At 32.7% G+C, this 15,568-nt stretch overlaps 2 protein-coding genes and 1 long non-coding RNA gene across 6 annotated transcripts; 2 read left to right on the forward strand and 1 right to left on the reverse strand.

Annotated features, from left to right (window-relative positions):
* Nucleotides 1–6,087: 6,087 nt before the first annotated feature.
* LOC121785378 lies at nt 6,088–10,463 on the forward strand. 4 transcript variants are annotated; one of them, XM_042183781.1, is made up of 8 exons: nt 6,088–6,413; nt 7,368–7,508; nt 7,667–7,759; nt 7,924–8,050; nt 8,274–8,377; nt 8,534–8,614; nt 8,888–8,967; nt 9,947–10,463. In XM_042183781.1, exons 1-8 carry the CDS (start codon nt 6,111–6,113, stop codon nt 10,164–10,166), a joined length of 1,149 nt encoding a protein of 382 aa, XP_042039715.1. In that variant the 5' UTR covers nt 6,088–6,110; the 3' UTR covers nt 10,167–10,463. The 4 variants fall into 4 exon arrangements, with proteins under 4 accessions (XP_042039715.1, XP_042039717.1, XP_042039716.1 ...); XM_042183783.1 differs by having other exon boundaries at nt 9,988–10,141; XM_042183782.1 differs by having other exon boundaries at nt 9,898–10,087.
* A 786-nt stretch (nt 10,464–11,249) lies between these two features.
* LOC121783983 (GPI-anchored protein LLG1-like) lies at nt 11,250–13,199 on the forward strand. Its single transcript, XM_042182163.1, has 3 exons — nt 11,250–11,497; nt 11,703–11,759; nt 12,127–13,199. The coding sequence occupies exons 1-3, from the start codon at nt 11,419–11,421 to the stop codon at nt 12,468–12,470; spliced, it is 480 nt and encodes a 159-aa protein (XP_042038097.1). The 5' UTR covers nt 11,250–11,418; the 3' UTR covers nt 12,471–13,199.
* A 1,202-nt stretch (nt 13,200–14,401) lies between these two features.
* Nucleotides 14,402–15,361, reverse strand: LOC121783279. The gene is made up of 2 exons (XR_006046556.1): nt 15,122–15,361; nt 14,402–14,771 (listed from the first exon to the last, which is right to left on the reverse strand). It is a non-coding gene; the product is annotated as an uncharacterized LOC121783279 (long non-coding RNA).
* Nucleotides 15,362–15,568: the final 207 nt, after the last annotated feature.

The following is a 15,568-nucleotide window of genomic DNA, read 5'->3' on the forward strand; positions in this document are numbered from 1 at the left end:
ACAGACATTCTCTGACGGACGTCCGCGCATGACCGCAGATGACCTCTCGTCCGTCGCTCGCTCGTCCACCCCAATAGTGGACATCCTGGACGGACGACCCGCTCGCCGGTCGAACGTCCGTCGGGACGTCCGCTATTGTGGATGCTCTTAAAGTGCTTTTAAATAACCTCTTGGTAATATGATTGGTTATAGTAATTTATGTATAATTTGCTATCAATATGGGTGCTTTTAAATCACCTTTTGCAAATATGATTCGCTCTCAATATGGTAGTAACATACTACTCCCTCCGTCCCCCAAAATTCGTCACCATTTGACCCGGCACGGGTTCTAAGAAATATAATAGAAAGTGAGTTGAAAAAGTTGGTGGTATGTGGGTCCTACTTTTATATATTAGTTTTATAATAAAATGTGAGTGTGAATGAGTTAGTGGAATGTAGGGTCCACTACCAAAAATGGTAAAAGTGAAAGGTGACAAATTTTTAGGGACGGACGAAAAAGGAAATAGGTGACAAATTTTCAGGGACGAAGGGAGTAACATTTAGTAAAGGAGGTGCCACGTAAGCCAACCTATTGTGTCACATTAGTCACAAATAAATAAATACCTATTAGGACATATCAAAGTACTCCTTCCGTCCCGGACTACTTGCACTTATTTCTTTTCTGGGCGTCCCAAGTTATTTGCACTCTTTCCATTTTTAGTAAAAATTATCACCTACAACCGCAATTGTTGACTTTGCTATACACTCATTCCTTAATCTCCGTGTCGAAAAGGAAATGTGCGAGTAGTCCGGGACGGAGGGAGTATCATAATTAATACTCCCTTTGTTACCTCATAGTTGAGTAATTTTTCTATTTCGGAAAGTTCACTCATAGTTGAGTCATTTTCATATAGTAATTTGTTCTCTCTCTTACTTTTTTTTTGTAAGGAGGATCGACGATGGTTCTCCATCTACCCCCGAAGTGACTCGGACCCCCGACTTAACGGTCGGAGGTGAAGCGTCTTACCACCGAGCTGCGCTTCGTTGCCAAGGTGGGAACCATCGGGTCCACCTACCTTCCCCCTAGCACGGGTCCAGCTTTTTCCTTCCCCTGGCACGGGTTCAGGCCACCAGCCTCCCCCGATACCTGAGTCCAGATCACTCCCCCGATGCCTGGGTTCAGGCCAGTGAGTCCATAAGCCCCAGGGGAAATTAATCCCCAAGATGAGCCTCCCAGAGGTCGAACCCGTGACCTCCAGGATGGCGCGGTATCCTTGTCTCCCTCCTCAACCACTTGAGCTAGGGGGCTTGGATTGTTCTCTCTCTTACTTTATTCTTTCTACTTTATTCACTTTCTACTTTTTTCTCTTTCTTACTTTGTTATCTATTTATTTATCGCACTCAATATCCCTTTTTTTAACCTCAGTGCCGAAAAGTTTCGCCTCAACTAGGAGGGAACGGAAGGTGTATGACATTGGAAAGGTGGACGCACTATACGGGTTGTGTTTGAATAAATATAGATTTGATAACCAAATTACTCTTAAAATTGGAATCGCCGTCATCAAGTTGAATGATTACTGGCGGTGGTGGAGTGGGTGGAGGTGGTGAAGGCGATGGCGGCGATTGGGAGCGAGAAGCTTCGGAATTGGAGGGTCCATCTAGGTTTAGGGTTATTATGGTAATTTTCTGTTGACTTGGGATAATTCCAATTAGAGAAAAGATAAATTAACAACATTTATATATACAAAATACCCTTTAAATTAATTCTATTTTGGGGATATAATTTTATGACTAATTTACCCTTAGTAATTAATATTGGATATTTCTAACTGTACTAGTTTAGGAAAATATTATTGATTTAGGTTTTAAACTATTTATGTTAATACTGATTAACACACAACTTAATTAAATTACTATATTTAATTATAAAATAAATACTAGTATATAATTTAATAAAGTACTGTACTATTTATTTTTTAAAAGAAATTTATATTTGATCATTTTATATAGTTTAGTATCTAGTTTTTTTTGTCATTCAAATTATTTTTTCATAACTTGTTTGGGTTTTTTTTGTTAATATTTCATTCAAATTGTCATGCTATATAAATCATCAATATTGTTACAATGAAATAATTCAATACATGAAAAAAATAAATTAAAATAATAAAACAATTTTATAACTGAAATGTCAACTACATGAGAACATACTTATTGTCATAATGATTTAGTAATATTTTTTGTGTTTTCTTTTTATTTTTGTGTTATTTTTCTTTAACATTTTCCTAAGCTTGTTCCTTTTTTATTAAATATCCAAAAGCATATACATAAATTTTTTTATTAATTACTTTTAGAATATTAATAAAATATTAATCATTATTTCTTAACTAATCCTTCAATTATATTATTATATAATTGAATGTGAATGACCATTATCATTTTAATCTATTTTTTACTATTACATTATATTATTTTTGTTTCGTAATTTTTGAGTCGAGATGTAGAGTACACAAGAAAACCGACTAATGACCATCAATTAGTTGGACGAGAGTACTAAGAAATTAATATATATAGTAATTCGCAATTTTAAAATTTTTGAATAATAAAATAAGTGGACGTGAATAGTAATTATTGCTCCTATTATTGTTTTAATTTATTTTATTACTTATATATCAAATTTATTTTTATTTCATGATTTTGCGTCAAGATATTGAATTAATGATTATCAGTTAGTTTGATTGATAGTATTATAACATTAAATATACATATATGTGGTTGTTCATAATTTACAATTTTAAAAATTATTTAATATTCAAATAGTTTGATCGAATGACTGTTATTGTTTTAATTTATTTTTTATTATTATATTCATTTCATAATTTTCCAGTCAAAACGTATAGTATTCAAGGAAATCGACGTGATGATATTTAATTAGTTGGATGACAATACTAATTAATTAAGTATATTTACAAGTAGTTATATTTATAATTTATAATTTTGCTACTATTCCATTTAACAATGAAATAGTTAGTTTTGAATAACTATTATTGTTTTAGTTTATTTTTATTATAAATAAATCAAAATAATAATCTTTAATTAGTTGGAATACTAAAAATTGAAATAACAAATTATAATTAGTTGGATGATAATCCTAAATATTTAAATACATTATGTGACGTTCTTTTAGTGACTAAAATTTTATATGTCAATTTATTCAATTAAATTTTATTGTATAATACTGTAGCATTTAAAAGTTGAGTCTTACTTACCCAGATTTTATTAAAATGTATGATGAAAAATGAGATGAATCCATCTTTTTAGTTTTGATCTATCTATAATTATGTAGCTTTAAGATAGAACTACTTAATACTTGCCTAAATCTGTAGTTATTTAATTAACAAACTTAATTTTTCCCTAAATAGTTATGAAAGGGTAAATATGTGATATGGAGTATAAACTAATTAATCATCATCAATGTTATTATAGATATAAAATACATAAAATGTCCAATTTTGTATATACAATATTTGTTAATTTATCACTACCCTTCCAATTAAGGTGTCAAAATTGGCAAGAAAAATAACAGCTACATTTAAAATAGTACTAATAAATACTTATGTTATCCTCTAACAACCAACTAGTTGTACAAATTGTTGTAACTATACTTATCTCTATATATAACTAGAAAATTAATTTTGAATATTTAAGGCTCAACTTGCTTGATCCACCCACATAATTAGTTGTATTTTTCTTGATTCTGCATTGAGTGATGCTACTCTAGTTAGAAATATAACAGAAAAAGTTGCTTTTCGCGAGAAATAATTACGTAATCATACCAAACTTGAAAGAAACTAACTTGGCCGCCACCTAATTGAATTTGCTATTATAGTCTGATCTAAGTTGATTAATATATCGTGTGCTTTGATTATTACAGTTATTAACGTAATGTTATTCATATTTATATGTATGCATTTGCGTGTAAAGTGATGTTAGTTAGTACATTCATTACTCATATGCTAATTATAGGTAAACTATTCCTTCAATCTTTTACCTTATCTAATAATACGTCACGCAATTATATTGATGCAAATTGTAATTAGATACGAATATCTATCGGCAATTACCCATATGTCATATGGCTAAAATCCATCTAGTGATATGATTGTATAAAAAATGTTGCCATTTGTTTAAGAAATAATTAATAATTTAACATGCTTATAACATATAACTAGAAAATATAGTACATGGCAAAAAATTGAGCAGCCCAATTAACATACTATTTTCACAAAAAGTATGTAACTACTGACAATCTTTATATACTACTATACACTAGTTGAGTGGCACATACAATGACGTTTAATTAATAAATATACTCCCCCATTGTCTTATAGAAATAGGTCATATTTCTTTTTTTCGTTCGTCTCATAAAAATAGTCCATATCTATTTATGTCAACATTTTTCTTCTTCTCTTTTACTTTATCATTTATGAGCTTCAATATCTACTACACAATTTCAACTATTTTTTCTTCTTCTCTTACTTCACCAAATTACGTATTAAAACTTATGTCTAACCCTAAAAGACATATTTCTATTAGAGAGGAAGTATAACATATCCTAAATGAATAAAGAGTACTATCATGATTTTGAAGAATTTTGGATATAGCATGTTTATTGCTTATATGGAGTATGCGTTAGTTAAATTCTATTATTCGCCACCAATATAATTTGTTATCATAATTTTATAGTAGAAGAATCTAAAAAAAAGCAACTGGCTTATCAAAATAATCAAATAAAATATAAACTTTAATTCAAAGTAGTATAAGTACAATTTTATTAACTTGAACTTTGACAGGTTTTCAAAATCGAGTCAAATTGAATCAAAATCTATGCTTTGTTTGATAACTGATATCAAAAAGATAATCCCATTTCTAAGATTAATGCTACTATCTCATTTTCAGCGATAATATATGAATTTAATTAGTAGTACAAAATATGTCTCTATTATTGAACTTTCAAAATTTTTTGGTCTTTGTGTCAGCGACAAGAAATTCAATCTACAATCGGCCAAATATACATTTTTTATTGTAACATGAGGTCAAAGATTGGTCTGCAGTTATTATACATAATTATTTACACATTGATTGACAACATGAACTTATAAAATAATATAATTATTGTTCGTAAATGAAAATTAATGGAGAAGGTGAAGAGGAACCAAAAGATAAGGTGAGCAAGCAGCCAAAAATGATAAAATATGAATATCTATGGAGTAGGAGATAGATTTTTCGATAAGGTTATAAATGTGGAAAAATATTTATATATGTATCATATGTGTGTCTGTAACGCCATTTGCATTAGATTCTCTACTTATAAAAGTATAATTTGACAAGGACCCAAATATATTTAATACTCCATGAGAATAATAAATTCACTGATTTAATTTGCAAATTGATAGAAATATCACAAACCAATATTATTATTTTTTTATTATTTATCATATTTATATTATATAATTATTTTGGCAATACATGGCACCGGATCTAACCTAATTAAAAAATTAGAACAAATGTTGAATTCAGCGAAATGATAAATGAGTATTTCATACGCTTATCAATATTGACATTATTTTGACAATGTATAATAGCAGGGAAACTATCGGCTTTTGCTTTTGCTTTTATTTTTTCTGAAACTTTGTTTATACACTGGGCCTTACTAATCCAACAACAAGCCACACAAATGGGCCACCATGTAACCTCAAACTTTTATGGGCCTAATATTGAATTATATCCCAAAATTCATTGATTAGAAATAAAACAACATTATAGTATTAAGAGTCGATGTTTAGCTCTTTTTTCTTCTTTGCTCTATTAATTTTTTTCATGTTGGCTTCACACAATTTTTTCGTTCTTTACTCCATGCCCACCAAGGCAATTTTTCCACGATTTTTTATCAAACTAAAATCTCTTTAAACATATCACTGGGCTCGCGAAAAATTTCACGATTAAATAAACTGACAGTAACAAAATGGGCCAAGGCCCATATTTATTAGTAAAAAGTAAATAATCTGCTATACATTTGAATAAAATATTGCATTGTTCTTTCATAAACTTAACCCTAATAAAATTAATTGAAGATGCTAATTTCTGCTCGTGGAATCTTGTTCAGCCCAAAGACTACATTCAATAGCTGCAACAAGATTCCTCATATTTACATTGGGGTCAAACCCTTTACCTCAAAACCCCCATTTTCGATGTCAGCGGACACCCTCACAGCAGCAGACAATGATGGTGCAACCATTAGCCTCGAAGAATGGCAGGGGTGGGGCACCGTGTCGCCGCTGCCGGCGATGGTGGATCAAGTTATTCATGATATGAAGCTTCTGGAGAAGGACATTGACAAGCCCATGACCTTTGGCGGAAACCGCGGCGCCCTCACGGTCAGAAAACGCAAATTTTTTTCGTTTTAGCTTGTGTGTAATGCGGTGGAGTTGTGTGGGGATTGAGTCAATTGGATGATGTTGTGATTTTGGTTTGTGGGGTTTTGGAAAGATTGGGAATTTGTGGGGTGGAGTTTGATGTTTGTGTGATTGAATTAATTTTATGTCTGATTTTAGCCTTTTTTGTTTGTATGTCTGTTTGTGGTGAATGGTGATTTTTGAGTATTGTATTTTTCTTTGTGGTTTATCTATGGATTAATTGGTTTCAAGTTTCAACAACATAAAATTTGCCCCCAATTTTGGATTTGCACGTCCTCGAATACAGACACTACGTTGTTTGTAAGTTTATCCTAATTTCACCCTAACCTATGGGATGGAGGGGAAGTGTCTCACTTGCATAAACCTATTGAAGCTGATTCGCCAGTGTGAACATACCCTGTGCATACAAGACAGGAGTAGTTTATTGTATGCAACCGGTCATGTCACATGTGCAAAACCAATATTAGGGAACAAAATTGTATTAAAACCAATTAACCGTTGGATATAATAGTTTGTCTTTGCCTGGAAAGATGTTTGGCCTCGATCAAATTTATGGGGAAAAATCATTGTGATCATCAATGCAAAGTTTGTGAATGCATATTTTGCCATTTTTAGAATATGTTTTACTTGTAAGAGTGGCCATTTGAGTACTTACGCAATAAACACTTGCATAAACCTATTGCTTTCAATCATTGTCAAAAGAAAATCGGAGAAACGCGATGTTAGTTGGTTAGATACAGTAGCCATGTCTAGATTCATATTACCGTTTTCATCTGTGTATAAACTCTTCAACTATTTCTATCTTGATCTCAATGTTTTAAGATATGCATAAGCAAACTAATTATCACTGAAACTTGATAATTCAGAGCCTGGTTTTGTCTCCTCCTTAACATTGGCATCTCTGCTTGCTTCTAGGGAGGCTTCAAGGTAGCGGAGGACAAGAAGCATCGGGCAAAATATGCATCTCTATACACTACTGAAGAAAAACTCCAATTCTTTTCAGCTCGACAGATAGCTTGCCGGCTACTTGGGAGTAGGGGCTATCTGTGTCAGAAGGTACAGAGTTGATCAATTTTGTCGTACACCATTTTGTTTCTACAAATATAATTGGTTAGTGACTGACTTCCTTACTCTGATGGACTTAATAGCTTTCATATATACGTGGTTATTAATTCCATTTTTTAACTACTTGTTGTTGTTTGAATTTATTGCAGTGCTGGCTTCCCCAAGAAGACTGTGTATGTTCGAAAATGAAAACATGTTCCTTGTGGAATAAATTGCATATTTGGTTGTACATGCACCCGAAGGTTTGAGGTTCTGTCTGTTTGTTGACAATTTTGCATTTATTCTTTCATTTCAGAGGAGGAAACACATATGCTTGTTCTGATTGAGTTTCATTTAAGTTTTATGATATGCTTTCTAAAACATGAAATAAGATTGTTGAGCATTGCATTTTCATGTCTTTTATCAGGATTTCCTAAGACAGAATAATACCGGGAAGTTATTGTGGCAAGTTTTTGGTGTTCAAGCTGCGAGCTTGTGTATCTTTGGCATAGCCGAGCACGAAGAAATGATGTGGAATGAATTGAATCGTGCAGGTATTTTATATACTTTCAACTCTTGAGATATATGTCCAAATTGACCTTTAAAGTTTTACTCCTTTTTTGGCATGGTTAGCATCGGTTATGCTTATTTTATGCCCTTTTTCCAATCCACAATTTCTCCAAGGAAATGTGAAATTTTGATCTCCAAATGTTAAGTTTCCTAATTTTACCAAATTATCAGCAAAGTTCTTTTGATTCGACCAGGGGTGTTTTACAGGTAGAAACAGGGTTTGGTGTCTTTATCCAAATAAGAATGCAGTGACGGAATCTGTTAAGGATATTGTTGGCTGCTCAACAAGTCCGGAAAGCCAAGCAGAACCGGTAATTCGCATGCCTCGTTACTGCAGGCTCAAGTTTGTTATAATATCATATACCAAAAGCCATTTCAATTTACAGCCTATGCAGTCTTTTTACGTAATTTATGCATGAAGCCCCTTTCAGTTATATGCTAAAAGCTCATATTTTAATGTCACACAGGCAAATAAAGATGATGTGTTGCACTTTATTTTTATCGATGGTACTTGGAGCAATTCAGCTGCAATGGTCAAGCGTTTGCAGGTTTGGAGCTAAACAAATATAAATCTGTATAATATCCAAAAAAAAAGTTTGTTCTCATTAATAATCTTTTATTTGCATTCACTCCTTGCTATGTTAAGAATCTATGAATCCAGCTTCTCATGAATGAAAAGTGAATATATGAAACTAACTATGTACTCGAAGAATAGCTCGTTAGGCATTGCGTAGCTACCATTTGTGCTGGCTAAGATTTTCTTCCACACTCATACATCGTGAAAGATAACATTTTATTAATGCAAGCTTGATTTTATACAGACTAGAGCTGAATCAGAATGGGGAAAGGAACTGCGTTGCATATCTCTGAACACAGGTGCATCCTTGATGCATAAACTACGGTAAAATCTCTTCCATGTTCCTCCGTTAAGTTCATGTACTATCCATTTTGCTATTATAAAGATACGAAGGATTTAAAAAATTAAAATACATCATTTTTTTGGCATGAAGTACTGTTTCACCATTCACGTGAATTAGCCTTGCCTTAATTCATGACTAAAACACTTTATGGACTAACAAGCAAACTAGGCCAGTTCAGGTTCGGACTAAAAAGCTTTGTGATTGTGAATTATACGAATAATAGGGTCAGGTCACAAGTAAGAAGCCTTGTTGTTGTGGATTGAAGGAAAAATATATTCAATTCACGATTCTGAAGCATTTTGGTCACAAAGTCTAGGAAATAGGGGCTATCCACAGTAAGTACGCCTAGGGGGTGCCCAGGGCGCACGGGGCACCACCTTAAGCGTCCCGAGGTGGGTGGGCCAATTTATATTCCGGGCGACTTCTTTATTTAAAAGTGATACACTTTTCAATTTTGGGAATAGAGGCACTCTATCCCCTAGATTGTTTTTTGCTCTTTCTAGGTGACTTTATATCTCTTTATTTTAGCAACATTACTTTCCATATCTTATATTCCCTAGGTGACTTTATATCTCTTATTTTGATTTTAGTATTAGTAATTTAAATTTGCAATTTTATGTTTTAATTTATAAGTCATTTATTTTAAGTTTTAGTAAGATTAGCTAGGGATAGATCTAAACAGATTTTGGCTGTTAACGATCCCTGATTCGTGGGGGTAATGCCCCGTCGCCCCAAATTTTACCTCATTGCCCCATGTCCCAACAACACTTTTGGTTGTAAATCGTAGGCAAAAATATGGTTAATTCACAACTGAGGATCTTTGTGGTTGTAAATTATTGATACAAATTAATAATAAGCGTTCAATTACAAAAAATGGTATTGCCTGTTAATTTCTTTCTCGTGTTTTGTAGTTTGAGATTAGAGTTTTATTGTCTATTCGAACTACAAATTGTGATTTAGACCCCAGCCATCTTGGGATCGTACATGTACTGCTGCTGCAGCAATTGGCCTCCTCAATGAGCTCAACCAGCTTCCGGAGTTCAGTTCCATGGGATTGGACAAACAGGCAGAAGCAATAGACGATGCTTTGGAGGTGTTGTACGAAGGTCTCATTACTCGGAGACTGCGCTGGGGCAGGTCGATCTCTCGCAAGGAAAGGCACAACTGGGATATCTGGTAACGAGCAGCGCCATATGTTACGGTTTTTGCATATTAGCATACGAAGTTTTGCTGATTTCTGATGATTGTTTCTCGATTTTGTTTCAATCCTGTATTTTTGTCTGTCTCGTTTGATGTGGAATTCAATGAGACTAGAAAGATAGAAAATATAGAGTTCTTTTTGTGTAATTTTTTAGCTCTATATTTCTGCTACTGGTCAGTTGAAATAGTTACTAATGAGGCGTTCGGTTTGGGAGATCGGAGCTCAAGATTGAATTTTTGTCATGTTCGATTCATGAGATTGAATTTTTGTCTCTCATATTCTCATATTTTAACTTAGTTGCATGATAGTGTCAAAACAATTGACCCACAACTAAGGTGTTTGGTTTACAAGATGAAATAGTATCAAGATATAATCTAGGATAGAGTTGTGAGATTATTTTAGTCATGGGGGTTAATTGTAATTAATTATCTCATGATTATTCATCTAGGATTAAGTTGTGGGATTGAATCTCTTGAACCAAACATAGTATAAATTTAATTTCGGATACAATCTTGCAAACCGAACACCCCAAGACTTTTAATGAACCTTTCAAAACAGCTAAGTATGCACTGAAAATTAAAGTTTGTTATTGAAATTAAATTCTAGGCTTTTAAAATGGAAAATAGAGATGTTTTCAATGGAATCTAACCTACTCTTATTCAGAAGTCTCTATATATATTTAACTACAAATTATCTTCAAAATTAAGAATATTATAAATACATCAAAAATTGTAAGAATAGATACCGGTTCACACTTCTAAATAAGAACGAATGTAGAAAGGCTTTTGAATTTTTTCTATTATTAAGGCAAAGTATTTTGATTTAAAAAGTGTTACTGTGACAAAAATTTCATATAACCGTTACTTGCCACCTTATTCATTCAACACAATTTGTCTATACAGCAATAACTATGAGTCTGATTTTCCCCCTTTTTATCTGTAAATCCCTAAAAAATACCTATTTATTTTATTTTTGTGCAATAAATTAATACTACTAATACTCTAATATAACAAGTTAAGATTAATAAATATTTTTATGTTGCATATATACCATTCTTCTCCCGATTTCTTCTCCTTCAAACTCACCGACTCAAAGAAATCCAAAATTAGGAAAAAGTAAATAACAAGAAAAAAACCAAAAATATTTGATTAGAAAAGCAAATATAGAAAATAGCAATCGACAGAAAAAAAAATCGGTTGAAAATCCCGTCTGCAGAAGGAAGAAGGCATCAATGGATTCCAACAAATCCTTGCTGCATTTGTTTCTTTTCTTCCTTGTTGTTGGCATTGCATCTTCTTCCCACCTTTCAAGTAAATTCTCCTTTTATATATATACACAAGTTATTTCTCTATCATTATTTGAATCCTGATTTAAATTGGAGGTCTTTTCCTTTGTAATGGGGAAAACTGTATTTTTCTTTGCAAGAATTAGCAGTTTAATTATTTGATTTTATTGTTTGAATGTTCAAGAATTTGATTTTTTTTTGCCCATTTTTTTGGTGATATTTGTGAGAAGATGGGATCTTCGAACCGCATGGATTAATTGGTCGTTCGCTTCTACAGCAGAAAAAAAGTAAGAATCTAAATTTCTATTCATTTATCAATTAAAAAAAATATTTTTATTGTTATTGTTTTCCTCATTTTCGTCTTTTTTTCTCACATTGTTTGTATAGTAGTACTACAACTATAATGCATGGCCTGTCCAAAATAGTTATTTTAGAGATTTACCATGTTCAATTTTGAATAGTGCTGATGAATATTCGGATTTCGGTTCAAACTTTTGACTAATTTGAACCGATTCAAAAATTTGAATTATGCCCCTTCATATACTCAATAATAATTAGGGTTAAAAGAGTAAATTTCACAACATTATCAAAGACATTTATTCGTGGACGGATGAAGTACACCCCTAATTAATTAACGGCGACAAATAACTGCAGCTTGCCCCGTGGATTTCGAGAACATGAACTACACGGTGATCACAAGCCAATGCAAGGGGCCAAATTACTCGGCCGATAGATGCTGCCCGCCGTTGAAGCAACTGCTCTGCCCCATCAAGGATCATATCAACGATCTCAAGAGCGACTGCGCGGACGTCTTCTTTAGCTACGTCAACCTCTACGGCAAGTACCCTCCGGGGCTCTTCGCCTCCCTCTGCAAGGAGGGCAAGGAAGGGCTCGACTGCGAAGGCGTTGTTGTTGCCAAAAATGGGGCCTCTTGCGTTGCCTCCTCACTAGGCATGGCCATTGCTGCATTAGCATTGATCATGTTTTGCTATATTTGATGAGAGAGTAATTTGTGTGTGCTTTGTAGTTTGTTTGGCCTATTTATGAGTTGATTATTTGGAAAAAAGGTCTTTGTGTTCCAATTGGGATGGATTGTGCACACAATATTAATAGTAATATCATATCATCCTATGTTTGTTGCATTGCTATGTTTGATTTGAAAACATGGACCAAATTAAAGAAAAAAAATACTAAAAGTTTATTGTGAGACTGGATCAAGGTTCTGCCCTCGTGAGATTCAAACTCTCATACTGCAGTCATCCGATAAAATATACTCCTGCTGTCCACGAAAAACAATCTCATTTGTGAACAACACGAGTTTTAACGAGAAATTGGTAAAGTGAGAGAGGAGAAAAAAAATAGATAAAGTAGGAGAAGAAAAGAGAAAAATTAAGAGAGAAGAGGGAAAAAAATGAATGAAATATAAGAGAGTTTTCACTTTTGAAATGAAACTATTTTTGGTCACGCCAAAATAATAAAATTGGACTATTTGTTTTTTGGACGGAGGAGTATCCAAGTCCGTTTGGCTCAGCCCATAACTGAAGTGGGTTGGGTTATGCAAAAAAATCATGCATTTTTTAAATTCTCATCAATTTTTGAATTTTTTTATTATAATAAAGTAAAAATAATTATAATTGGATGATTAAGTAAAGTATAAGACTTTTATTTTTAATTGTGATTTATATACTCCACTTTCCATTCAAGATGACCACTTCATTAAAGACACATAATTTTGGTTGAAGTTGTTGTTTGAAAGTAATAATAAAAAAATAATTAAATATTTTAATAAACAGATAAGAGAAAAAGTTTATTCTATGAATAAGATAGTCATCTTCAACAATAGAGTATATATTAAAAAAATTATTATTTTATCTCATTTTAATGGTATTTGAGGAAATTTTAAATATATGAATATTTAGGGTATGGCTAAGTCAGGCCGGCCCAATTAATAAGTCTAATTCCTCACAATAAAAAATATGTACTAATTTTTTTGATTGAATCTCTTCCATCGTATCATACTTTTTTGTTTTCTGGAATTTGATGGAAAAAAGAATTGATTTGAGTTATTGAATATTAAACTTTTCAGCGGTGTTGGATTCTTGGCCGCACATTCACAAAACACCAATGAGATATATATATATATATATATATATATATATATATATATATATATATATATATATAGGCATCAAATAGCATTCCCAATTAGGCCAATCGATGTTTGGAAACCACATCCACAACTTGCAGAGATTCAGCATTACCTAAAAGTTACAAATATGTTGACGAAGCAACAATTATTATGATGCTGTCGCCATATATACAAATCTTAAATAAAATATTAATAATGTACAAAGTAACATGACCAATTATCTGCATGTGCAATCACCATGCCAAGGAAAATTGTGAAAAATTACAAAGTATCTGAAAAGTCACGGAACTTCTGAAATAAAGAATCTAGTTTTAATCAATAGAAGATTTGGAAAGTTGAAATCAAAAAAATTGGGAGGGTTGCAATCAAAGTGTTTAGCTAGGCTTATTTTAATTAATTTAATATAATATGTCAAAAGTTCATACTTGTATAATGTTTTAACAATATTCTGATGATTTAATTTATAAAGGTAGAGGGCAAGAATTAATCTTGAATTAGAGAGAAAAAATGAAGGTAAAGAGAGAAAATCAATTATAATAAAAATTAGAAGAACACATATACTAAAAAAATAAATTGTAGTAAGGTTATTTTTGTAAATTGGTGCATATAAGATCATCAAAGAGTATGACGGAATTGAAATTTTATTAAACTACAGATGAAACAGAATAACAAATCATATGAAGATTGTTTTTGTAAATTGATTATTGCTTATAAAATCATGAAACTAGATAGTAGAAGAACCTGTTTTTTGGGCTTATAATTATAAGCTGTTGAATGTTATTTTCAAAAATTATAAGCTATTCATAAGTTTATTTTGTCAAACACTTCTCAGAAGCTTATAAGCTCAGTCAAAACGACATCAATACAGAGCAATGATACAACAATATAAATCAACCTAATAACGCCAAATTAGCCTACAAATCATCCGGTCCCTTGTAATACTCAACATCCAAACCTTTTAATTAATTACTTGGACCAAAAATAGGGAAAAAGAAGAGGAAAAAAAATTAGAAACGCGCAGATGATCTTATCTATGAGCTGTCACCAGCGTCTCTATGAATCTCAATCCATCAAACCTCGGCGCGAATTTTTCCGAAGAAGACGATCCCTGTGATGCAGACTTCTCGGTGTGTTTCTCCGCCCGATCATCCTAATTTTTATTATAAAATTAAAATAAAATCAGAAGGTGAAACTGAGAGTATGAGAGTGATGAACATATGTGTGCGCTTAGAAACAACCGAAGAACAGTCGTGATCTCTTAACCACAGAAACATTCAACCTTTTTCAATGCATATTTTTCACTAATTGATCAAACCGGTGCATTTCTCCATAAATCTCAACCAAAAACACTTGAGAAATCGAATTCTAGCACCGATTCAGGTGAAAAAACACCATAAAATTGAAAAAATAAATTCGAGATTCAGATCAACCGTGAAAAGGAGAAATTAGTGCGAAATCGCGAAAACAAGGATGAAAACCGAGATCTAGATTGGAAATTACCTCGCGAGGGAAGTGAAATTTGGCAGACGACGCCGACGAGATCGCGGTGGCGGAAGCGGCGACGGAGGCGGCGATGGCGCCGGATTTCTTCATCATTGATTGAGATAGAGTAGTTAATTTCCGCGATGAATCAGAGAGTAACTGGAATTGAATCTGATTGAAGGCGTGAAATTCTTCGCGGAAAATAGGTGGGAAATTGCGGGTGGGTATTTATTTATGGTGGAGGGAGGAGAGAGTATTTAATTTATATAGGGAAGTGTGGTGCGTCATTTTATTTGTGCGAATAAATACGCGGCAACCATTTTGGCATCTGACGCCCACTTCTCTACTTCAATTACGGTCTTACCCTTGCCTTAACTTCTCCGCATACAATTAAATTTGACAATTATGCTATAATCCTTAACTAAAAGTCTAAAACATTATCTTGATATTTTTTTAGCACTCACT

Source organism: Salvia splendens, chromosome 21, assembly GCF_004379255.2.
Source record: "Salvia splendens isolate huo1 chromosome 21, SspV2, whole genome shotgun sequence".
NCBI classification, from domain to species: domain Eukaryota; kingdom Viridiplantae; phylum Streptophyta; class Magnoliopsida; order Lamiales; family Lamiaceae; genus Salvia; species Salvia splendens.

Coding starts and splice junctions, on each gene's coding strand:
- LOC121785378 (XM_042183781.1), top strand. CDS start 6,111: ATGCTAATTTCTGCTCGTGGAATCTTGTTCAGCCCAAAGACTACATTC. Junction 6,414..7,367: donor GAAACCGCGGCGCCCTCACG/GTCAGAAAACGC, acceptor GCTTGCTTCTAG/GGAGGCTTCAAGGTAGCGGA. Junction 7,509..7,666: donor GGGGCTATCTGTGTCAGAAG/GTACAGAGTTGA, acceptor AATTTATTGCAG/TGCTGGCTTCCCCAAGAAGA.
- LOC121783983 (XM_042182163.1), top strand. CDS start 11,419: ATGGATTCCAACAAATCCTTGCTGCATTTGTTTCTTTTCTTCCTTGTT. Junction 11,498..11,702: donor ATCTTCTTCCCACCTTTCAA/GTAAATTCTCCT, acceptor ATTTGTGAGAAG/ATGGGATCTTCGAACCGCAT. Junction 11,760..12,126: donor GCTTCTACAGCAGAAAAAAA/GTAAGAATCTAA, acceptor AAATAACTGCAG/CTTGCCCCGTGGATTTCGAG.